The sequence below is a fragment of the Hyperoodon ampullatus genome, assembly GCF_949752795.1.
Source record: "Hyperoodon ampullatus genome assembly, chromosome: 6".
Classification (NCBI taxonomy): Eukaryota; Metazoa; Chordata; class Mammalia; order Artiodactyla; family Ziphiidae; genus Hyperoodon; species Hyperoodon ampullatus.
The window spans coordinates 62,030,234-62,055,793 of NC_136919.1; the positions used below are offsets into that span (position 1 = coordinate 62,030,234).

The following is a 25,560-nucleotide window of genomic DNA, read 5'->3' on the forward strand; positions in this document are numbered from 1 at the left end:
AAAAAAAATTACCAACTTTTATCTATAAGAATGATTTCTGAAAAATTAAACTTGATTCTCACTATAACATAATCATGCCACTAATTAGTGCCAAGTTCTTTTGTACCTCTTCAAAATTTGAGGAGTTGAAATTTGAAAGACAATAATAAAGCATACAAGAGAGGAAGAAGCCACCACAGGATGGTTTAATGTCAAATAATGTAATATTAATTTAGGAGCCAACTAAATTTTAGAACTTTAAAAAACAGAATCATGCATGAGCAATACAGAGTGGAATCTGGACCCAGACAGGAAATCCAGCCTCAGATAGCTAAGCATAAACAGGAGGTTGGGGGAGGAATGGAAACTTTCAGGTGTATTGGAATTAAATGACCCCTAGGTCCTTTCTAGCTCCACATATCTGATTCTAAGAGTGCTGAAAGAATGTGTTAACCTGTTTTTAAAAGTGGCATTATTGAAATATAATGTACATGACCATAAAACTCACCCATTATAATTATATACTTCAAGGATTTGTAGTAAATCATAGAGTTGTGCAATCATCACCATAATCTAATCCATTTTTTCCCATGTTGTTTGTGGGGTGGAAGCCATTTTATTTTTCTAGTATAAAGGTACATAGTGACTCATTAAAATTGTAGAGCAAGTTTCAAGGATGCTAAGGTGATTCACTGAAAGTATGTGTAATAGACATGTGCAGGCAGCTGATCTACTGAAACAAATAGGGAGAAAGAAAGGGAAGGTGGTGGCTGGAGGCAGTGCAGAACAATGGTTAACACCACGCCTTAAGGTCAGATTGCTGAAGTTCAGATTCTGGCATCCCTACTTCCTTAATAGCTGTCTGACCTCAAACAAGTTACTTAAACTCTCTGACCCTCATTTCACTCATCTGTAAGTTAACAGCACCTACTTCATGGGGTTATGAAGGGTAAAGGGGTTAATTTATGCAAGGGGCTCAGCATAGTCCTGGCATATAATAAGTACTCAATAAATGTTAGCAATTTTTATAATTGTCACTGGATGACCATTAAATAGCCCTTCATGAGCCAGACACAAAAGATCCTGTGCTCTGTGATAGAATTTATATGAAATTCTAGAAAAGGCAAAATGAGAGTGACAGAAAGCAGATCAGTGGTTGCCAGAGGCCAGGGAGTGGGGGAAGTAAATTGACAGCAAAGAGGCACAGGGAACTTTTTGGGTGTGTTTTCATGATTGGAATGGTGTTTTGTAAACATCTGTTATCAAATTACAAACTTAAACTTGGTGAACTTTATCGTATGTAAAATAAAGCTGACCAACCCCCCCCAATACCCTAAAAAATGTAGCTTATAATTTTTCAGTTGGATAGTTCAATTACCTTACATGTTAGACACAGGAATCAATTTCTAAACGAAGCCAACAAATATTTGTTGAGCATCTACTATGTGTAAGGCACTGTTCTAGGTGCTGGGGATACAGTTTTGAAGAAGACAAACAGCATCCCCACCCTCATGGATCTTATAGTTCAAGCACGAATTATGCACATATGTTTGGGGTTTCAAAATGGGTCATCGTGACAGGATATTGGGAGGAGGGGTAGAGGAGCTTTAAGTTGTATAAATATATGTCCTGTGGTTTTTCTGTTACTTTTCAAACATACACAGAAGCAAACACGGCATTCCTGTATCTGAAGATGATGTCCCTGACTTAGTGTCTGGACAGGTGGAATGACAGAGACCTTTGCGTGACTTGTGACCTTGACTCAAGGCTGCTCTCTGGCCTCACCATCTGCGAGATGCCGTGCGCACCTGGCGAGGGAAGGGGACTGGCACTGGCCCAGGGACCAGGTGGACGGTTCAAAGGGGCATCAGGGATAGGTGGCTTTGACCTTGGTTGGCCTCGTTAACCCAGCGCTCTCTTGGCTCCAGGCCTCCTCACAGAGTACTGGAAGCTGGTACTCTCAGGTGCCTTCCCAGAGAGTGGGCCAGACCAGCGAAGTTCGCCAGTGACTCCGCCCACGAGGTGACTCCGCCCACGGGATGACTCCGCCCACGGGATGACTCCGCCCACGGGATGACTCCGCCCACGGGATGACCCCGCCCACGGGATGACCCCGCCCATGTGGATCCTAAGTGGATGCCGTCTGGAGGCGGAAAAGCATTGGAGAATCTGATTGGCTGCTCTAGTCAGAGCCGCGTAGAGGGCGGGGCAAGGCCTGCAGGGGGCTGAGCTTGTGTAGAGGCCCGCCACCCGGCGCCGGCTCGGGAAATGGATGCTCGTCTGGTGTGCGGGCGCCGTGGGCGGGGAAAGCACACCCTCAGCTGCGCGCTGGCCCCGCCCGGGACCCGGCGGGAGCGCGGGGCCATCCTCTTCCTCCTTTGCTGGCGCTGGGCTGAGCCCGGAGCCGAGAAACTGAGTTGGCTCTGAGCTCCCTGTTTGGTTTCTGGGCGGCGGCAGCCGGAGGAGGAACATGGCGCTCGTAGGCAACGGAGCAGAGTTGGAAGCGGACGAGGTACTGGCCGGTGGGGAGTGTGGGCACTGCCCCTGGAGCCCGGGAGGAATGAGCGAGCTCGGCAGGGTTGAGCGAGTCCGGCAGGGACGGCCAAGGTCCCGCCCCCTTGGTTCCCTGTCTGGGACCTGCAGCCTCCCTCCCGGAGGAAGGGACGGGGTTGCGGCTGAGGACACCAGGCCTTGGGAGGTCTGTCCTCGCTGGAGCGAGGAGGGTCTCTGCGGCTCTCGGAGCGGAGGCGCTGCTGAAGTTGCGGGCGCCGGCACCGTGGGCTCTTGCGGATCGGAGGACACCACGTCCGGCTAGCGGGTGGGTGGGTGCGAACGCGCGGGAGCGCAGGACCCGCAGTATAGAGCAGTACTGAGCCTCACCAGGGACGCCTAGGCTTTATGAGGTCTGACTCTGAAGTCCCGACATTGGCGCTTTAGAGTTTGTAGAATCGTCTCTTGACCTGGGAATCTCACCTTCTCTGGAAGTTTCCGGTGGCAGAACAGAAAGGCTTGCAGTCGATGAGAGGAGGGGGACAGCCGGAGGAAAAAGGAGCTCTCGGGGTGTCTGCACCCGCGGGCAGTGCAGGGCTGCCCAGGGGCTGGAGGGCTAGGGACCTGGAGCAGCAGCCCAGGAATTGGTGCTTTCCCCTCCGTCTACGGGGCCCGGGCCTTTTCCCAGCAGGTTCCCAGTGTGGGTGGTGGACGGAGGGAAGGCGCTTGGAGAGCCGACTCCGGCCTCCAGTGGTCTCGACTGTCTTTAAATAATTAGCCACTTCCTCCAGTGGCTGGCGCGCCCGGGTCTGAGCACCCTCGGGCGGGCGAGCAGGACCTGTTGATTTATCGACTGTTCCTTTGAGCAGTTGGCAGCTCCGGAGAGACGCGCTCTCCGGCGCTTTAAGTTGAGGCTAGCGGCGGCGGCCGCAGCAGCAGCACCCGCAGCGGCTGCTGCTGCCATTTTACCTGACTTGAATTTTACAAGTCGCTGACTGAGGAGGCTTAGTTTCAAATGATGCAATAGTGGAAGATCTGGAGTTGACGGGTTAAGCTTCCTGTTCATCTCTTTCAGTGTCGGGAAACTCTTTTGACAACGAATACTATGTTGAAATGTAGCCCTTAAAATAAAACAAAAACCGAACTCCAGCTCCTTTACACGACTGGCCGACAGGAGGGCAAGCCGGACTGTCCAGATGCTTCCTTACAACCTGTGCCTTCCAAGGAGGGTATCAGGACCACAGATCAATGAACTAGAGCTTGCATAGCTGCATGTATTGTTGAAACTTTAAAATTACATATAAAGGCAAATGATGAAATGCATATTTGTTGCCGTTTTCATCTGTGACAACCTTTCTTTATTTACAGCTTTAGGCTAGCTTTTTGGTACGACCTGGAGCCGGCTTTTCTCATTCCTCCTGTCTTAGATCTTTTCTGTAATCAACGTCATAACACTTTCTTGGTGCTTTGACTATACATTCACTTTCTCCCTTAAAGGTTTTTATCGCTCCCTGCTGTATATTAAATTATGTATCCGTGTTCTTGGCATGCAAGGCTCTCTACAGTGTAGTCTCAATCTGATGTCCCAGCCTTGTCCTCAGCCACTTTTCTATTTATAACCATTTAGTTTTATGTGTTATGCCTGTATTAGAAATAAGGAAACAAGACTGGGAGTAGGGAATTCCCTGGCAGTCCAGTGGTTAGAACTCTGCCCTTCCACTGCAGGGGGCATGCGTTCGATCCCTCGTTGGGGAACTAAGATCCCACATGCTGCATGGCACAGCCAAAAAAAGGGGACTGGGAGTAGCTAGTAAATGTGGAGTGAAATTTTTGAATCCCTGGGCCTCTTGTTGAAAAAGATTTGCTACACTTAGGGTGATATAATTGTCTAGACCAGGGCATTGTTGGGAGAGAATGCTTGGACAATAGGTGTAAACTGGTACTATCTTGGGCATATTGAGACATGGCTACCCTAGCTGTGCCCACAGCCTGCAAGGTGAACCTAATGCCATGCGTTTGCTAGGGAGGAGGGCTCTAGCTCTGTGGGGGAAATTAGGTTTCAGAGCAGCAGAGAGCCTGGCACGCAGATACTTGGTAATACATATTTATTGAATGAATAAATTCAATGAATTTATTGAATGAATGAAGACTATGCTTAATAACTTCTCAGTTTTTGCCATATCTTTCATTTGTTTTTTAAAATTCAGTAACTGTTAGGCTCCCATTACATGTTAGGTACTCTACTGGTCCTAGGAATTGAGCAAAGTACAAACAGAATTTTTTTGTTCATGCCAAATCCACTTTTGTCCCTCATGGTGCACCATTTCCATTGGAATAAGTTTTGCAAACATTTATTGAACATTTGCTTCGTGCTTAAACTTAGTAGGTGTCTTAGAAACGGAAGGCAGTTTCGGCTCTCTACGGTTCTCAGTCTGGGTAAGGAGATATGGCACATGAACAAGAACTCTAGAAAAGAGATCAAGGCAGGGTAAGCAAATAAGAAGTGATGCATTGCCAACCGGGTACCTTGACTTATTTGTGGAAAGTCCCTCACTTTTAGTGGGCTGAAGCACTCTACCACAAGTGCACAAGACCCTGCTCTTCAACTTTGGATGTGTGAAACTAAAAGAGCTGGGAAGCTCTTCAAACACTTAATATAAATTTGATAGTCTTTGAGGCCACTATTTGATATTCTAGGAAAGTAAAAAGGGACAAATTGGTGTAGTTGGAAAAGTGGTAGGTTAGGAATTAGGTGAACTGGGCTCTCAGCTCTGTCACTAATTTGCCCAATAGCCATTCATTCATTAAGTGTGCAAACATCTGACTGTCTTATGTGCCAAGCCTGGGCCTAGCTTGGAGATACAACAGTGACCCAGGCTGACAAGATCTCTGTCTATAACAATATAGTGACCTTGATTGAGCCAGTCTCTCAACCTCTTAGGGCTCTTTTAAGTTTCCTCATCTGAAGATGGAAGGGCTCTATGAGCCCTGAGTGTTCTTCCAGCTCCAAAAGTCTACACTTTTAGAGGTGGGGGGCTCCTTTGTTTGGGAGAAAGGCTAATAGTATGGGAATCGCTTTTCTTTCAAAGTACCCAAGGAGATGATGGTAGTAGAGGGGCCCTTATTATAGTTGTGGAATGGGGTGTTTTCTTAGGTAAGCTGGGGGTTTTTGTTTTTTTCTCTAGGTGCTAGGAGGGTAAACGTGGGAACACAGAGGTTAGGGCTTGCAGCCTCAGGGGCAGCAAAAATTGGTTCTGGAGGGAGGCAGAAACTTCTCAGATGTTCCAGTGGTTTGTGGCCCTTCAAAGCTTGGTGGGCAAAATCTTACTTCTTAACATTTAAATTTCTCTCATTGGTTTTTCTTGGGTATTACACAAGCAACATTGACATTGAGTTCATGGAAGATATACAGAATGTATGCAGGGTCATTACTACAAACCTATGGCAAATAGATGGCTATGACTGGAGAACTTTCTGTCCATCAATAGCTTGATCCTGAAGTCATATTTCTGTTGGTGACTTCCTTATCCATTAGGTCTGCCTTTGGCTGCCTTGTGGATGTTAAGTGCTTATGTTTGACCCACACTGCTTTGTGCGTGACTTGGGATTTGAAAATTAAATAAAAGTACTTTATATTTTATTCTTTAATCCTATTAGAATTATTCAACCCACTAATAACTATGCCAAGTACTGAAAAGAGAAACTATTGATGATATCTGAATGAATATGTAGCAGCTGGATAAGTTAAAAATTATTTTCTCATATAAAACAAGAGTTAAGTTCATGAAAAATAACTTTTAAGAAGATTTTTTTTTCAATTGTTTTACCTTTTCTGGAAAAATAGCAGTTTTGAAAGTTTGAAAAATTTGGTTACATTGCTATTATTATGTAGAAATTGGCAATTTTTATGTATAATTTGATACATCACATTTTTACATTAAAATTACATTATAAGTTACTCAGCAAATACAAAGTTTAATGTTAATAGCTTTAAATTTTAAAACATGACTTAACATTTTTATTGCCATTCTGAACCCATTATTATATAAGAAGAATAAACTTTATACTTGCTCTTTTATGTATAAAGTACAGATATATCTCTGTGCTATTAACATTTCATGGGGGATATGGTTAGGAAAAAAATGTCTAAAAAGGCTCCTGGGGCAGGGGGACAATACTGAAAAAAAGTTGAGAAACACTGATTAGGGAAAGAAATGGTTTATGTGACAGATGCTTTCATGGCCTGAATTTTTGGCCCAGGATTTTTTCGATCTAATTCTGATTTAGAAATTTTCCCCACTGGCATTTTAGATGAAGTTTAGATAAAACTGATTGCTACAGTTTTCTTCGGATCAGATTCATTCTTTGATTCCATCAGTGTTCATTGAGCACTGCCCCAGGTGCAGGCAGTCTTCAGGTGCTGGAAGTCCATACTGAGATAATATGGCTTGATTGCTCTTGAGGAACACACGCTCTAGCAAAAGACACAGTTACACAAGTAACGAGCGCTGTCTTTGGGTCAGGGTAGATTTTAGGTAGGAGGGCCATATAATTTATCATCCACAGCAGGGCCCTGGGGAAGTAAGTGTGCTGCTTTCAGTAATTACTCCAGGACAACAGGTGCAAACAGGAATGGTTGGTTGCCCTCGTTTAGTGGCTGGCAAAGACTTTAAAGAAGAGGTGGTATTTGAACTGGGTCTTAAAAAAATTTTTTTTTGTTAAAATATAGTTGATTTACAATGTTGTGTTAGTTTCAGGTGTATAGCAAAGTGATTCAGATGTATGTGTATATATATATACGTATATATTTTTTTCTTTTTTAGATTCTTTTCCATTTTAGGTTATTGCAAGATTTTGAGTATAGCTCCCTGTGCTATACAGGAGGCCCTTGTTGGTCATCTATTTTATATATAGTAGTGTGTATATAAAGGAAACAATCCCATTTACCATCGCAACAAAAAGAATAAAATACCTAGGAATAAACCTACCTAAGAAGGCAAAAGACCTGTACTCTGAAAGCTTTAAGACGCTGATGAAAGAAATCCAAGATTACACAAACAGATGGAAATGCATACTGTGTTCTTGGATTGGAAGAATCCGTATTATTAAAATGACCATACTACCCAAGGCCATCTACAGATTCAATGCAATCCCTATCAAGTTACCAATGGCATGTTTCACAGAACTAGAACAAAAACTTTTAAAATTCGTATGGAAACACAAAAGAGCCCAAATTGGCAAAGCAATTTTGAGGAAGAAGAATGGAGCTGGAAGAATCCGGCTCCCTGAAGTGGATCTTGAAGGGTGTGCTAGGTGGAGCAAGTGCGATAAGGCAGAGGCGTGGGTGAAAGTTGAGATGGGGGGGGATGAGAGCACACCCTGGGGTCAGCAGGGTGCTCAGCGTATGGGGAGGAGTGCCTCGGAGGGCTGCGATCTCCTAAAAAATGGGGACCCAGAGGGCTTTTTAACTAGGCAAGAGTGATACAATTATTTATTTTAGGAAGCTAAGTCTGGTGAAGTTGGTGCAGCCAGACTGGAGGTGGTGGCAGGAAGGGCAAGAGGCTGTTGCGACAGTTCAGAATGGGAGGTGGTGAGGACTGGAGTGGAGCAGAGGTCATGGGGTTGGAGAGAGGAGGCCAGAAAGGAGGGACTTCTCAGGGAGGGCTTGGAGGAGGAATTGGCCTGGTGGCCTGTTCCCTAGTTGGAGGGGCAGTGGAATGGGGGGAAGGGAGGAGCCGGTAAGAGATGATTCTTGGCTGGCTGGTGGTGCTGTTACCTAAGAAGACAACTGGGTAAGGTTCAGCCTTCCGGTGGGTGTGGAGGGTGGGGAAGGACCTCATGCAGAATCCACTCACCTGCTTGGTTCACTGTGACTTTCCTTACTGAGGGAGCACAGCCATTTGCTTATGAGTGGATGAATCTGGGCAAGGTTAGGAAAGGATGTTTGTAAATTGATCCTGCAGGTGAGCGAGAGGAAAAAAATATCATCAGCTTACCGTCCTCAGCCTGGATGCCAGCTCAGGTTAACAAACAGGCAATTTTCCTGAAATGTTCAATTTTTTTTTTTTTTGCCGTACACGGGCCTCTCACTGCTGTGGCCTCTCCCGTTGCGGAGCACAGGCTCCGGACGCGCAGGCTCAACGGCCATGGCTCACGGGCCCAGCCGCTCCACGGCATGTGGGATTCTTCCCGGACCGGGGCATGAACCCGTGTTCCCTGCATCGACAGGCGGACTCTCAACCACTGCGCCACCAGGGAAGCCCCTGAAACGTTAAATTTTGAATCATTTGAAAGCCCATCTGTTCTGGGAATGCTACTTTCTCAGTGAAACTTGCCCTCATTTTCTGCTCACGTCCCCTTTGCCCCACACCTCCTACCTCCCCCTCAAGTTCAGTGGTGCAGGCATGCTTCTTAGACAGGAATCAGTTCTTCCTTGGGTTAGCTGTTTGCTTTCCTTCCTATCTTAGCTCCCTGCGCACGGGTGCTGTTACTAATTATGCACCGTGTGAATTGTATACTGTGAATTCTGAGAGGCTAGTCTGTTGACAGTCCCCCGGCCCCCAGTCTCAGGTGCCCCGGTGGCCAGCTCAGGCAGGTCTCCTGAAGTTACTGTGTGCTCACTTCCCAGGAGAGGAGTGCCCGGGGACTCACCTGGGCGCTGAGAGGCTTCCTGGGAAGAGCTTCCCTTTGTCAAACCTCCCCTCGGTCACTGTGTCAGAACTTTCCTCTTCCATCCCTGTGCTTAGTGGGAGTCGGTCACATACCCAGACTCTGGCCAGTCGGCCACTGGCTAGGTCACCACACCTCTCTAAAGGCACTCTTGACGTGTTGACTTCCTGGTAGTTCATAATGCCATTATGCATCTTGAGCTCTTTATTGAAAGACTGGGTGTGTAGTAAGAGCTTTTTTTGCTGAGATCTGTGGACCTGTATTTTAAAATACTTTAATGAAATGATGCACTATGTATATTTCTTGGGTCTGATTGTAACTAGTGAAGGAGAAGATTATTCAGTCTAAGTTAATGTATCAGGTTTTATGCCAGGTGCTCCTGCCCTAAGTGATGGTCTAGTGGGAGGTGGAGGGCAGGTGTGTAAACAAATAGATGCAATTCTCTGTGCTGAGAACTATGCAGGAGGGATGCCAAGGTGCTTTGGCAGCACGGAGGAGGGCATCTCACCTGGAGTGGGGGGAGGGAACGGGTAATCTGGGATGGTTTCCTCAAGGAGGCCATTTCTTAGACATTCTGAATCTTGTGGGATGAGTAGGGGTTAGCCATGTAGAAGAGAGCTGGGGACAAAGGGAACTCTTGCAGTGCATCCCGGGGAGAGGGAACAGCAGGCATAGGGTTCGGAGGTGAAGAAGTGCTTGTGGTGCTCTGGGTGGCAGGAAATGAGGCTCAAGGGCAGGAAGGGCTCTTCTAAGTTTTTCCTGCGGAATCGTGGATATCATGATGTGCATGGTGTGCATTTAAGGGTTTCAGATGAGCAGAGGTGTGGTGAGATCCGTGCTGTAGGTGGGTCCCTCTGGCAGTGCATGGAGGCCGATTGATTGGAGGAAGACAGGACCGGAGTTGGGGAGGGACGTTGTTTTCTGGTGTTTTTGTTTTGTCGAATGACTGTTACAGCCCCCTGAAGGCCCACTCTGTGCAGCGCTAGCTAGGTACTGGGATAACACGATGGGAAAGACATGGTTTTGATCCCTCTGGAGCAGGCAAGCAGGAATATGGACACACAAAACCACTCTCACCTGGAATGGAGGGGAGAGTTCGGCGAGCTTGTAAGCAGGCCTGGGGCTTCTAGGAGGAGGAGGAAGAGAGGGCTTTCCTGGGGTCGTCACTCACCCTGAAGGTGCTGGTGAGGCGTGCCTCCCTGCCCCTCCGCCCCCAAGTCAGATCAGCTAACTTGGTTTCCACACCAAGTCTTTACTGCCCAGCTGTGTGACTTAACCCCTTTGGGCCTTGGTTTCCTGTTACGTAACCTGAAGGATTTGACCTTGATGATCTGTTTCTGAAGTTCTCGGCTTTGATGTTTGTGATCTAGAAGGTGACATGTGATCTGGACTTTGAGGGGTGGAGTTTCAGCAGGCAGCCATGGAGAGCAGATCACGGCTTCATTCCTTCAGGCAGAGGGAGCAGCAGGGGAACACGCCTGGGCATGGGTGAAGCTTGGTGGAGGCTGAAGTGCAGACTGTGCGAGGGCTCTGTGGTCGAGGCTGGAAGACAGTGCTCTGTGTGTTCCAGCAGATTTTGGTAGGTCTTGAATGCTCAGCTAAGCAGTTTGGGTTTTTTGTTTTTGTTTGTTGTTTCAATTTTCTTCCTTGACATATGTATCCTCCCACATTTGGGAAATGTGTTTCTTTTTCTTTTTTTTTTTTTTTTTTTTGATAAAGGAAGCAATGATGATCCCATTTCTTGGGTGGTTTCTCCTTTCCCAGCCCTATTTCCAAAGTACTTAGTTTTAAACTGATGGCTGTAACCTGCAATGCACTAGTTAAGGAGGCAGACAAGTCAGGCACGATTGAGTACTTCCATAGGCTGTGTTTTGTCACATAGACTCTTACCCTCAGCTAAGTTGTCAGACGCAGAACCCCTGGACCCACAACTCTGGTGCGGTCAGCAGGACCAGTCAGGGGTTCTCTGAGGGTGTCCTCTGTCCTCCTTTTCTCTTGCCCTGCTTCTTTAGGCTGCTTTGCCCCAGAGTTCTGGGCTTCCTGGTCTATTTAAATCCATGCATGAATCACAGTCCTTCCACTCAGAGCTAAAGGCAACAAACCTCAGAGTCTCACATCATTTTTTCAGACCAAATGGGGTAGGATCTTTTGGAGAGGAGGCGGGCAACACAGATGACAGAGTGGGAGAGTCCGGAAGAGAGGGGAATGAGGCCTGGCTCCAGGACCCTCTGCCAGAAGCACTCAGATGTCATCGTCTGTGCAAAATCATCGCCCGAGTGCTTGCTGTTCGAGAATAGCTACCCCTGGCTTGGATTCCGATCTAGGCTTCTCGTCTCATTTGCTGTGTGACCTGGGGCTCGTTATTTAACTTGTCTGATGCTTTTCATTTATAAAACAGGAATAATGATAACTACCCCATAAGGTTGGCAAACAGGATGAAATACGAGTCTGTTTTACAAAGCACCTGGTACATAGAAGTACCCTTAACGTGCTAGTTCTCTCTTCCCTTCTGCTTTACCTTAAGGTATTGCTGCCACTGTTTATTATTTATGGGTTTGATGGAGAATCTGTTTTAGTGTGTCCGAATGTAGTTTCGCCTTATTTTTGCAGCCTATAGGGGAGAAACTAATGCAGAAGTACACAGCCTAGACACAGGCAGTGACTGGCCGAAGGCCACCCAGCTCACTTAGGCATGGAATGAGGGTTAGAAGCCAAGTGCTCTAACTCTACATTCATGGCCCTTTCCACTGGGTCAGGGAGTGGCAGACTGTGCTGCAAGGACAATGTAACCTCCCTCCTGCCTGTTCTTGTAAATAATGTTTTATTGGAATACAGACATGCCCGTTTGTTTAGGTGTTGCCTATTGCTGTTTACACACAATGTCAGAGGTAGTAGTTAGGACACACCGTATGGCCCACGTGGCCTAAATATTTATAGGGTCTTTGTGGAAACAGTTTGCTGACCCCTGTACTAGGTGATTTCTAGGGCTATGCGTGAGTTTGTTTATAAAGCATCGTAAGCTTTATGAATTAAATTTGCTTGTTTCCTTAATACTCCTATTATAGGCATCAAAAACTCGGAAAACGTAGAAATCTATTTGACACACCCCATGAAGTGCTATGGCAGAAGTTCTGGAGTCAGACAGGTTTGAATCCCTGCTCCTCCATGTACAGCCTTGGATAAGTTAATCTCTCTAAGCTTCAGTTTCTTCATCAGTCAAATGGGGATAATGTTGTAGAACCTGCTTCAGAGAGTTATTTATTTATTTATTTATTTACTTTTGGCTGCGTTGGGTCTTCGTTGCTGCATGCGGGCTTTCTCTAGTCGTGGAGAGCTGAGGCTGCTCTTCGTTGCGGTGTGTGGGCTTCTCATTGCCGCGGCTTCTCTTGTTGCGGAGCACGGGCTCTAGGTGTGCAGGCTTCAGTAGTTGTGGCACGTGGGCTCAGTAGTTGTGGCTCGCAGGCTCTAGAGCGCAGGCTTGGTAGTTGTGGCACATGGGCTTAGTTGCTCCGTGGCATGAGGGATCTTCCTGGACCAGGGCTCGAACCCGTGTCCCCTGCATTGGCAGGCGGATTCTTAACTACTGCACCACCAGGAGAGTCCTCAGAGGGTTGTTGAGCGGATTAACATCCTATAAAGTGCTTAGCATATGGGGTGCAAATGTTGGCCCTTAGTACCATTATTATTAAGGCTGCATGATGCAGATACTTGACATTGATTTCCCAATCCAATAAGGAACTGAACTTGCATAAAGGTCGGCCCATGCAGAGTCCTGCAAGACTCCTCTTCCACTTGGATTCCTTTAGGATGATGCAGTTACCTCTAAGGCTAATCTCAGGACTCCACCTATGTCAATTCTGCAAGTTTATAATCCTCACACCTCTCCCTCCCTGAGCGGAGAGGGGAAACCACTTACTGCAAAAGAGAGTGTAAACATGGGCTCAAAGGGGCATCTGTTTCAGCAGAACAGTGTTTATAATAGTCAGCAAGGGACTTAGCCATGTCCATAATATATTTTTTTTAAACTTTTATTCGCTAACTAGTGAGTTAGTATTTTTCACTATATGTTTACTGGCCCTCTTAGTTTCTTATGTGACTTATCTGTTCACACACTTCCAGGAAAGGGAATTCTTTTTTTAAAAATTTATTTATTTATTTATTTATTTATTCATTCATTCATTCATTTATGGCTGTGTTGGGTCTTCGTTTCTGTGCGACGGCTTTCTCTAGTTGCGGCAAGTGGGGGCCACTCTTCCTCCCGATGCGCGGGCCTCTCACTATCGTGGCCTCTCTTGTTGCGGAGCACAGGCTCCAGACGCGCAGGCTCAGTAGCTGTGGCTCATGGGCTTAGTTGCTCTGCGGCATGTGGGATCTTCCCAGACCAGGGCTCGAACCCGTGTCCCCTGCATTGGCAGGCAGATTCTCAACCACTGCGCCACCAGGGAAGCCGCATGTCTGTAATATTTTGAAACTGACATCTGCCCCCTGACACCTAAATGGTATGTGTGGTAACCTCTAGTTTCTCCAAATGTGTGGCTGTGCAGGATGATCCCCTCTTTAACATTGGTGAATGTTATAACATTCTTATGACATTTCCATAAGATCGTAAAGCACCTAGATGTTAATAGGAGACTGTAGGAGGTATGTTTGTGTTCGGCTACTTAGTTTAAGAGGTTAAAAGGTAAAGGAGGTGACAGTGTGTGTGTACTCCTGGGCCCTGGAGGGAGCTCTAGGGTTCTCTCTCTGCCCCCAAATCATGTGCCATGCCAGACTGCTGTGTTTAAAGTTCAAGTCCATCCTCACCTTGCTGCTTAAAATCTATCCACAGTGTTTCATTTGCTTTTGAGGTATTATGCAAACAGTTAGCATGGTGTATGAGGCCTTACTTAGGACCTATCTCGGTGGTTCTCACGCTTTAGGGTGCATAGGTAACCTGGTTAGGGGAGTGGGTGGCTTGTTAAGATGCATGTTCCTAGGTCCTACCACAAGCCATTCTTCTTCAGTAGGTCTGGGGTGGTTCCCAGGAGTTTGCCCTCCTAACAAGACCTTTAATATCAGCTGTGGTGAAGTGCTTGTAGCTCCCCTTCCAGGCGCCATCTCCCAAAGGGGCAGCCTTTCTCACTTCCCAGCTTTTTCATACACTGTTCCCTCACTTGGCTGATTCCTCTTCATCATTGAAGACCTCCCTCAGGTACATTCCTCCTCCAGCCTTTCCAGATATTCCCTTATTTTCTCCCCTCTAGGTACTCAATGACCATTTAGCATTCCTGGCTGCTTCCAAGGAGAAATACTCCTCTTTCACCATAAGACACCCAGCAGGGATAGGATGTAGGTGCCTTGGTGTTCCAGAAGGAAAGGGTGGGACTTTTCCCCCCCAGAAAGCAGCAAAGGAACTCCATTCAGTGCTTTCTAACAACGTGATATTTTTAGCCTTTCAACCAGAAAGGAGAATTTACCTCCATAATCTGTTAGCTTTATCTCAGTATTCTTAAAAAAAAAAAAAGCTTTATTGAGGTGTAATTTACATGCCATTCATTCACTCCTTTTAAGTGTACAATTCATTGATCTTTAGTAAATTTACATTGTGCAGCTATCGCCACAATCCAATTTAAGAACATTTCCATGACCCCATAAAGATTCCTTGTGCCTGTCTGCTCTCATCTCAATATACTTTTCACCTTTAAATTGATTGAAAAATTAAAAATCATCAGGATAAAATAGAATTTCCCAGGCAGAAGTAAAAATGAGCAGCCATTATATATGATGGGGACAAAGCAGACATGTTAGGCATCAAAAAGCAAGACTACAGAGCAGAGTGCATTTGGGTCAGCGCTGACTTGGCTCTTAACACTGTGACGTCATCAGAAGACAGGCTCGAGGGCTGAGTGAATTACCCTTGTCGAGATGAATAATTTGTCCCATTTGCAATAAAGCAGAAGATGTGCAGTATATACAGATGATGGTTTTTTTCTGATTTTCTAGTTCATTCCCCAAGGCAGATGCTACTTATCCAACATGTTTAGCTTGCTGCCAGAAGCACAAGCAAGCAATTGCATTTCTAAGCCATTAACAGTTGAGTGAAAGGGACTGTCATCCTAGCACAAGTATCAAATAGGACAAACAGTCAAAAAATTTCTGCCTCTTTTCAGGCACCCCATCTGAATTTCAGAGTTGTCGTATCTGTTCCTAGGAAGGCATGTGGGAGAGAGGAAAGAACATGGATGGGCTTACAGGTTAGTGGACATGGATTGGGTTCTGTCACTTGCAGAGGCACTGTGACCTTGGGCAAGTTACTTAATCTCTCTGTGAGCTTCAGTCTCCTCATCAGTCAGTGGGGGATTCTAATGGCCACCTCAGAGAGTTGCTACTAGCAGCCTTGGCAACTCATCCAGAGCCATTCATTTGAATAGCAATGATGTATAGATTTTGCTTTTTATCAGTACATAAGAATGGCTAGAATTTTACAGAGCAGGAAAGAATCCTAGTAAGATTGTATCAAATACTACAACTAGCCATATTGAACATCTTGATATTCAGTATGCATTTGCTGATATTCATTTTAAGATCTAGTTTTGAGAGAGAAGGGTTTTTTTCTGTTTTCCTTTTAAAATACAAACAGTGGTAAATGCCCTTGCGGACACCGGCCCAAGCTAGGTAACCAAGAGCAAGACACTTGGAGCCATAGCTTCCTCACTCCTACAGTGGGATGAAGTGAAATAACACATGTAATCTAGCTGGGCTAAATAGGGAGCATTCAGAAAATGAGGATGAGTATAATTTATTCATACACTTAATGCTTTTAGAAGCCTGAGGTGTTCACATTTCTAACAGTTTTCTATTTAGTAATACTAGCATATGTGCATAGGTGGTATTTCTCCCAACTTTTCAAAATAGAAAACATTGAGATTCGTGGACTTTTTCATGAGACGTCAAGCAAATTTACTCCGATTTCATAAATAGTAGAGATGACTTTATAAGGTGTTAGGTTCCACAAGTCCAACTGTAATGCTAATTATATTGGAAATTTAAAAAGTAAAGCTACTAGCTTAGAAAGAATCTTTTTTTTTCTAATCTTCTAAAGGCTTACCTGCTTTTACCTCCCTTTATAGTTTATGGTGGAGGAGGTTACATTTTAACTTAGATAAGAGTCCCCCTTTTTGATGTACAGGGTCAGAACTTTAAGTCTGCATGCCTCAGGGAGCAGGTTTCACGTGACAATAGATTAGGTTCAATGGCGGCGGGGTGGGGGGGGCATGTGACATGCTAAAATGAACTCCTGTCTCTTTGTTAAAGACCTAAAAGCATTCCATTTCAATTGTGGCAATTTGGTGACAGTCACCCCTTCCATAATTATTTTAGGAGCAAACACAAGACTTTGGGGGAACAATTTAAAGCAGCATTACTCAACCAAAAAAGCCCTCCCCATGCCTCATCCTTGATCTTCCCTCTCTGTTCCCCTCAGTTTACGCTTCTTTTGCCTCCCACGTCTCTGTCATCAGCCAGTCCTGTCGGATCTACCTCCAAAACATGGCTCCTTACTGCATACTGGCCCCTTCTCTCCATCACCGCTATGTCCCCAGGCCACACCACTGTCTTCTCCCCCCTGCGTCTCTGGAAGAGCATTCTCACTCGTCTCCCTGCTTCCTCTCTGGCTCTGCAATCCACTCTCACTCTGCAGCCCAAGTGCGCTTTTACAAATGGTAATCACATTACGCCCGTGCTTCAGACTGTTTATTTAGGATGAAATCCACACTTCTTTTCTTTGGCTTTCCCCCTCCAGCTCATCTCCTGCCCCTCTCCCCTTCGTTCCTCTGCTGTAGCCACCCTGGCTTCCGTTAGGTTTCTTGAACATGCCCAGTTCTTTTGACCATAGTGCTCCTGCGTTAGAGTTTCCTCAGCCTTGCAGACTGCACCAGTTCTTCACGTGACCAGCTCCTTCTTAACTTTCCATCCTCACTTTAAAGATCAGGTTCCAAGTGCAGTTTTCCTTGGGTTTCATCTTCAAAGCAGCCTTTCTCTTTCCTCTATTACTCATCCTGTCTATTTCCTCATAGATATAATCACCATCTGTGTTATCTTGTTTGCTTATTTTCTTCTCTGTCATCTCTCTCCATCAGGTTTCAGCACAGGAAGCAGAAACTGGTGTAGGTAGTTTACATAAGAAAGAGTTTGAGAAGGGAATCCCCAGATGTTTACAAAGTGCACAGAGGGGCTGTAGGTGTGGTTCTAGGCTGGGCCTCTGTGAAAGACCCTCAGTGCTGTCCAGAACTGACTCACTAGGGCAGGTGCTGGTATTCTGTGGCTGATGGTTCTAGAGCTAAGAGTTCCCAGCGCTTTGCAGTAGCTGTGGTTCAGGGATCAGGAAGCCAGAATGGAGACACCTCTGCTGCCACTGTCTTATATATGGTGGAAGGTGGAGAAAGGATGCTGAGCCCAGCTGTTGAGACCATGTCAGTTCCCTCACCCTTGCTTGACAGCAGAAAAAGTCAGAAAGGGGCAGGAAAATGACCTCAGCCTTTTGGGTCTTGTACGGGTATATCTTAATGGGTGTAACCTAATTCTCACCCAGAATCAACTTCTTCTACAGCCACAAATCTCTCAGGCTCTCAGTAGCTCTTGTCTCTGTAAATTGTACTGCAGTTCCTCAAATTTCTCTTGTGATTGATCAAAACCCCATTGATTGTTCTGACTTGTTCTGTTGTCTCCAGATGTTTCTCAGCTTCTTAATTTTGGCAGTTCTTTATTTTCAAGTTGGCTGCACACTCTTGCCAGTTTTCATTATAGATAGCTCTTTCTCTTAATTAAAAAGAAACAATTAAAGAGACTGAGTTTTAGAGGTCTGCACCATTATTCTGATACAAACGCCGATGATCCTTTAGGTTCTCCCAGTATTTATTAAATCAGCTAAGAATTGGTAAGGAAACTCAGCTTCATATGGCAGCAAATCAAGCAGACCCTTAATGTTCTCTTTTTTAACAAAGTCCATTTTGTAATGTATATCGGCGTGTCAAGTGTGTAGGTCAGTGGCTACATACCTCAGTTTTCATTAGGGGACTCGGAAAAATAATTGAGTCTTATTGTAAAAGTTTAGATGTGCCTAACCTTATAAGATTCCTTGGAAAAACAGAATTCTCATAATAAGCAAGTTCTAGGTATTAGAATTTGCTCTGAGGGGGTAAAGAGTGAAAAATGTAAAAGTTGCCTAGACCAAATTTGGGACAATCTGAGCACCAAAATAAGTAAGGACAGTAATGTATTATAGACCACTGAAAATAGGTCTCCTTGAGTCCATATGGATGATGACCAACTAGATAGACACATGGAGGAGACGGGAGGGATTTACTTTCAGCAGAATGCCAAAGACCAACTGGTAGAAGTGGAGGGAGTGCTAGAGGTGGGAAAGCAGTGTTCAGCTCTCCTAGTAAAGGTGGAGTCAGGTAGCCATCATCACAGGTGATATAGACAAGTTTGGGGGAGGAGCGTGATATTGATCTGCTCTTACCCTATCTCACCACAGATTCCTCATGACTTGCAAGAAAAAAATGGTAACTATACAGTGGAGAAATCAAACACTACTTTGACCAGGTGACCAAAATTAATATATCACCAGTGGGGGCGGACAACATCTGTGCCTCCAGATACAAGTGACCTGACAAGGACGCAGGGTCCCTTCTGTACTAGTCTAACCTGAATCTGATCACAGAGAAACTTTAAATAAGGAAGGTTCTATTAAAAAAAAAAAAAAAAAGAAGAGGGCTGTACTCTCCAAAAATGTCAGTGTCATAAAAGACAAAGGCTGTGAAAATGTCCCAGATTAAAGGAGGCAAAGGAGATGGAACAGCTAAATGCAATAGTTGACCTGAGACTAGCTCCTGTATTGCAGGGAAAAATGCTACCAAGGAACATTGTTGGGTCAATTGACAAAATTGGAAAATGGACAGGAGTTTAAAGTAGTTAAATTTACTGATGTGGATAACTGTACTGTGGTTATGTAAGAGACTATCTGTATTTTTTAAAAATACAAACTGGAGTATTTAGAGGTACAGGGCCACAATATATGTAATTTACTCTCAAATGGTTTAGAAAAAATTTTTTATCTAGATAGAGAAGAAGGGAAATGGAGTTGAAGAGGGAGAGGGAAGAGCAGATTATAAGGCAAATGGGGCAGAATGTTAACACTAGATGAATCTGAATAAATGGCATACAAGCTTTCTTTGTACCATTCTGTAAATTTGAAGTTATTTCTAAATAAGAAGTTTTAGGGACTTCCCTGGTGGTCCAGCGGTTAATTAAGACTCTGTGCTCCCAATACAGGGGGCCCAGGTTCGATCCCTGGTCAGGGAACTAGATCCCACATGCCACAACTAAAGATCCTGCACGCTTCAGTAAAGGTCCTGCGTACCGCAAGTGAGACGTGATGCAGCCAAATAAATTTTTTTTTTTTTTTTTTTTTGCGGTACGCGGGCCTCTCACTGTTGTGGCCTCTCCCGTTGCGGAGCACAGGCTCTGGACGCACAGACTCAGCGGCCATGGCTCACGGGGCCTAGCCGCTCCACGGCATGTGGGATCTTCCCGGACCGGGGCACGAACCCGTGTCCCTTGCATCAGCAGGCGGACTCTCAACCACTGCACCACCAGGGAAGCCCAATAAATACATTTTTTTAAAGTTAAAAAAATTTTTGGGGGGGGAGTTCCTTGGTGGTTTAGCAGTTAGGATTTGACACCCATGGCCCAAGTTCAATCCCTGGTCGTGGAACTGAGATCCTGCAAGCCACGTGGCGTGACCAAAAACAAAAAACAAAAAAACGGTTTCCTAGAAACAGAAAGTGCTTTTCACTTATACTGGGCACAAAAGGATCTGGGTTATGAAGCAGTTTAGTTGAAATGTCATCTTACCTTATTGTGCTTGAATTTTTCTGTAGGTATGTTGGATCTACTTATTGCAAAATAAATGCTTCAACTTTTTTTATATTGTTCAAATTGTTCATTCTTTTTTACATTACTCAAGCAATACATCAAAGCATTCCTGTTGTAAAAGATTTAAGTCATTCAGAAGCCACAACATGATCTTTCACTTTACCATTCCTTCCCTGCCCATGCTTAGCAGAAATCAGCATTGAGTTTTGACTAACGTAAATGGGATCTTATACCATACCCCTTTCCCAGGAACAGGCTTTCCATTTAATATATCTGGGAGGTATTTCTACTGTTTGCTTTACTTTTTATCTAACGACGGGAGAGAGTTAGATAATATAATTGTACCATAATTTATTTAACTAGTTCCCTGTTGAAGAGCATTTAGGTTGTTTCAATACAGTGTGTACCATAATAGATGGACCCTTGTGCATGTGTATATTTTAATAGTATAGAATCCTAGAAGTAATATTGCTGTGTATACATTAAAATTTTTTAATAAATACAGCTAGACTGACTTCTAAATAGACTGTAGCAACAGTATACGTTCTATTTTCCAACATCTCTACCAACTGTGGATATTATCAATTTAAAAAATGTTTGCCAGGGCTTCCCTGGTGGCGCAGTGGTTGAGAGTCCGCCTGCCGATGCAGGGGACACGGGTTCGTGCCTCGGTCCGGGAAGATCCCACATGCCACGGAGCGGCTGGGCCCGTGAGCCATGGCCGCTGAGCCTGCGCGTCCGGAGCCTGTGCTCCACAACGGGAGAGGCCACAACAGTGAGAGGCCCGCGTAAAGCAAAAAAAAAAAAAAAAAAAAAAAAAAAGTTTGCCAGTGTTATGGACAAAATAATAGTACTTTTTAGGTGCACATTTCCAAGTTTATTGGCTATTGGTTTTCTTTTCCAGTGCACAGTTTCTTCATACCCTTCATCTATGATTCTTTTGGTTGTTTGTCTCTTTCTTATTGATCTGTAAGAGTTCTTTATATATTATGGATAATAATTTTTTTGCTTGTTTATGGTGCCTTAAATATTTTCTCCTAGCCATTTGCTTGTCTTGGAAGTTTCAAATTTTTATGTAGCCAAACCTTTTACTCTTTTCTTTATGGCTTCTCGGTTTTGTGTCTTATTTAGAAAGGTTGTCCCTGTTTTCAAGACTTTGAAAAATATTCTGCATACATTCATCTTTTGTTTTTGTGTTTATCTCTTTAATGCACCTAGAAATTTGCATATGGGTTTATTTTCACTTTGGTCCCAATAGATAACCAATTTCTTCAGCATCATTTATTAAATAATTCATTATTCTTTCTCCAATTTAAATTTTAACGGAATCACAAAATAAATTCCTACGTGTACAGGAGTCCATGTCTGCATTCTTTTTATTTTAGTTATTTATTTTTTTGGCTGCATTGGGTCTTCATTGCTGCCCGTGGGCTTTCTCTAGTTGTAGCGAGCAGGGGCTACTCTTCGTTGCAGTGCGTGGGCTTCTCATTGTGTTGGCTTCTCTTGTTATGGAGCGTGGGCTTCAGTAGTTGCAGCACGTGGGCTCAGTAGTTGTGGCACGTGGGCCCTAGAGCACACGGGCTTCAGTAGTTGTGGCAGGTGGGCTCAGTAGTTGCAGTGTGTGGGCTCTAGGGCGCATGGGCTTCAGTAGTTGTGGCTTGCAGGCTCTAGAGCACAGGCTCAGTAGTTGTGGTGCACGGGCTTAGTTGCTCTGTGGCATGTGGGATCTTCCCAGACCAGGGATTGAACCCATGTCCCCTGCATTGGCAGGCGGATTCTTAACCACTGTGCCACCAGGGAAGCCCCCTTCTGCTATTTTGGAATAAGTTTCTATATTTAATTGCTTCTTGTTAGAAGCAAACTGTCAGCATTTCACATATGATGGGATTGATTTAGTCATTTTGTCTTACAGTATAAAGTTTATTTCTCTACATAATACAAATGTGTAGGTATGCATTTAGCTTCTTGCTGAAATTTTCTTGATGTTGAGGGGGGAGTGCTGGTGGGAGAGAAGGAGAATTTAGTCTTGAAAGAAATGAATATATCGAAGTTTTAGCCTTTTGTCTCTTAGATTCCCCCAAAAGAACAGATTAGAGTTCTCAGCATCTCTGCTTTGCTAGCACCTATAGTTCTCATGAGAGTATGTACCCTGGGAGGGAAAGTACTGTCTGAGTGGTCCAGTATTTGGACATAAAACTTTCTCCTGCAGTAATAACAATGAAAGTAATCATTTAATGAGAGCTGACATTATCAAATACTTACTATGGACCAGACACCTACATACAGCTCACTTAATTCTTTCAATCCCACAAATTTGATATTACTGTTATTCCCATTTTACAGTGTTGAGTATGAATCTTAGAGAAGCCAAGTAACTTGCCCAAAGCCACACATAGTTAAGAAGTGATGGAGCTGTTGGTAGGACTCTAAACCCATGTTCTAGCATTATTTTTTTCCCCCTTGAATTTGAAGCTTGAAGGCTGTGAGTTTTTTGGGTAAATAATTCCTACTATTTTCTAGATTTTTCACATCTGTTTCTTACTCTATTCTCAAAATATCTAACGGGGTAGGGAAGGAAAATTGATGGTTTATCCATTTATGCAAAGGTGGGCAAACTTTTTCTGTAAAAGACCAGATAGTAAATATTTTGAGCTTTGTAGACCATATCGTCTCACTTGCAACTACTCAGTTCTGCGGGTGTAACAGGAAATATATAAATAGACAATATGTAAATGATTGAGAGTGGCGGTGTTCCAATAAAACTTTATTTACAAAAACAGGCAGCAGCTTGGATTTGGCTCATGAGTTGTAGTTGGCTGACCTCTGTGGTGGTGGACTGATCGGATGTCTTTGGGGACACCTGGACATGTCACACGGGGGTGGGGCAGAATTTAGAATTCCTAGTGCAAAGTGTTGTGCCCTGCCCACTCCCCAACCTTCTCCAGGCTGCATCACTTAGTACCACTCACTAGTGCCTTTAGGAGAGTCAAATCCCAACAATAATAGTGATAATGAGTGTCTTGTCCTGGGTGCTTTGTACTGTGTGCTTTGCACTTGTGTCATTTAATCAGTGAATAACCCAGTGAGATGGGAAACTGAGGTACAAGAAAGGAGAAGGCTTGCCCAAGGTCATAGAGTTAGTAGGTGGTGAAATTGATTTGAACCCAGGGAGGTTGATTCTGAGCATGTGAGCTCAAGTCTTACCTTATCTCTCCCACATTATGGGCTTTCTCAGCTTGAGTTTGCCTTTGAAGCCTTATTCTTCAGGAACTGCCTCTTCCCAGCACTCATATTGAGATGAGATTCTCTTTTTAAGACATTTACTTTGGAACCGAGCTACAAGTAAGGGAATGCTAACTCTGCCATTTTTCTGTTATAGTTGGAAAGTTTGAGGGTCAAATAAGATGATGCAAGGGGTTTCTTTTTGCTTGTCCTTAGGCTGCACTGAAGACTATCAGCTGTAGAACCACTTTAATGATAACAAAAGAAATGATTTGTTAGTGTTGTGTCAACACGGAGCCGGGTGCATTAAATACGTTATCGCAGTTAAACCTCAAAACAGTGCTGTAAATTAAGTGGCATTATTCCCATTTCACAGATGAAAAAACTGAGGCTCATCTATGAGATGTTGGATAAGTTAGTTAAATCTCCATGAGTCTTAGTTTCCTTATTTGGATATAATAATAGCCCTATCTCATAGGGTCATTATGAAGATTAAATGAGTTAAGGCACTTTAAGAATTTAGAGCAGTGTTTGGCAATGAATGGTATTACCTTTTATTATTGTTTTTATTATTATTATCAGAATATAGTAGTAGTAGTAGTAATAGTAGAGGTGAAATTTTTTTTTTTATGATTGTTTGTGAATTGGAAATAAGCATCTAAGTGTCTAACAGAGTGCCTGGGTGTTAATAAATGGAATTTATGGTTATTTATTCATAGGAAGAAGTACAAGCTCTCTTCATTTTAATTTAAAAATACTTCTACTCATGATGGTTTCAAAATTAAGCAGTTTAAAATGTTAAAACTCAGTCTCTTGATTCTCTTTGTTGCTGTTTGTTTTGTGTAAAATTATTCTCCTGCAAAAATAGTATGCCCTAGATATTCCTCTGTTTACTATAGATTAGGTAGGGCTGGTACTAGAGGACAGGAGTGCGTGACTTATTAAGTGATTGCCAAGGTTCATTTTACAATCATAAAAATAGTAACTGAGGACTATGTACAGGCGAGTAAAATAATTTGCTCATTTATGTTAAACAAATTCAACAATACACCATTGTAAAAAGACTTGTTTTGCATATATACTCTTTATTACACACCATACATTGCTGTACACATTTTGTGTTTGTACATGCCCATTCCTCTCTGAGGTTATATACAAAACCATGTGAACTCTATAATAATGGCAATTGAAAGTATTTGGTCAATGTCAATTTTGACTCTACGTGATTTTCCTTTTAAGTACTGGCCTTAGAACTTTACCCCTACTATAAGCTGCAACTCAACTCCATATTTATAATGAGGTGCAGAAAGGAAAATATTTCCCCCTTCATAAAGTTAACTGTTTCATTTTTTAAAAACATGCTTCTCTATATGTTAGCAGAAACTAAAGTCATGCTGTCCAGTTCATTTGTTATTTGTGAGGGTGACATCTGGTGGTTCTTTTTAATTCTCACGTTTTCTCTGTGCTTGGCTAGAAGTTGTTAGAAATTCCAAAGAGTCATTGTATGAACTGCTTTGCCTGGTACTTAACATACTAGCTGGCTGTTGAGGATTGAGTTAGTGTAACTGATAGGGCTTTGAAAGCCCAGCACTGCATTTATTTTTATTTATTTATTTATTTATTTTTACAACTTTATTGGAGTATAATTGCTTCACAATGGTGTATTAGTTTCTGCTTTATAACAAAGTGAATCAGTTATACATATACATCTGTTCCCACATCCCTTCCCTCTTGCATCTCCCTCCCTCCCACCCTCCCTATCCCACCCCTCCAGTCGGTCACAAAGCACCGAGCTGATCTCCCTGTGCTATGTGGCTGCTTCCCACTAGCTATCTACCTTACTTTTGGTAGTGTATATATGTCCATGCCTCTCTCTCGCTTTGTCACAGCTTACCCTTCCCCCTCCCCATATCCTCAAGTCCATTCTCAAGTAAGTCTGTGTCTTTATTCCTGTTTTACCCCTAGGTTCTTCGTGACATTTTTTTTCTTAAATTCCATATATATGTGTTAGCATAGGTATTTGTCTTTCTCTTTCTGACTTACTTCACTCTGTATGACAGACTCTAGGTCTATCCACCTCATTACAAATAGCTCAATTTTGTTTCTTTTTATGGCTGAGTAATATTCCATTGTATATATGTGCCACATCTTCTTTATCCATTCATCGGATGATGGACACTTAGGTTGTTTCCATCTCCAGGCTATTGTAAATAGAGCTGCAATGAACATTTTGGTACATGACTCTTTTTGAATTATGGTTTTCTCAGGGTATATGCCCAGTAG

The 25,560-nt window shown here is 43.8% G+C and overlaps 1 protein-coding gene across 3 annotated transcripts in view; it reads left to right on the plus strand.

Moving 5' to 3' along the window:
• Positions 1–2,428: 2,428 nt before the first annotated feature.
• The window catches only part of TTC39B (tetratricopeptide repeat domain 39B), a gene marked incomplete at its 5' end in the record, with an annotated part of 127,765 nt that continues 104,633 nt past the window's right edge, over positions 2,429–25,560 (plus strand). For 2 of the 3 annotated variants that reach the window (XM_079707240.1, XM_079707241.1), the window contains one exon: positions 2,450–2,491. In XM_079707240.1, coding sequence (XP_079563366.1) covers positions 2,450–2,491 — 42 coding nt within the window. Of the gene's footprint in view, positions 2,492–25,560 lie in introns of all 3 variants that reach the window. The other variant, XM_079707242.1, reaches the window with a different exon arrangement.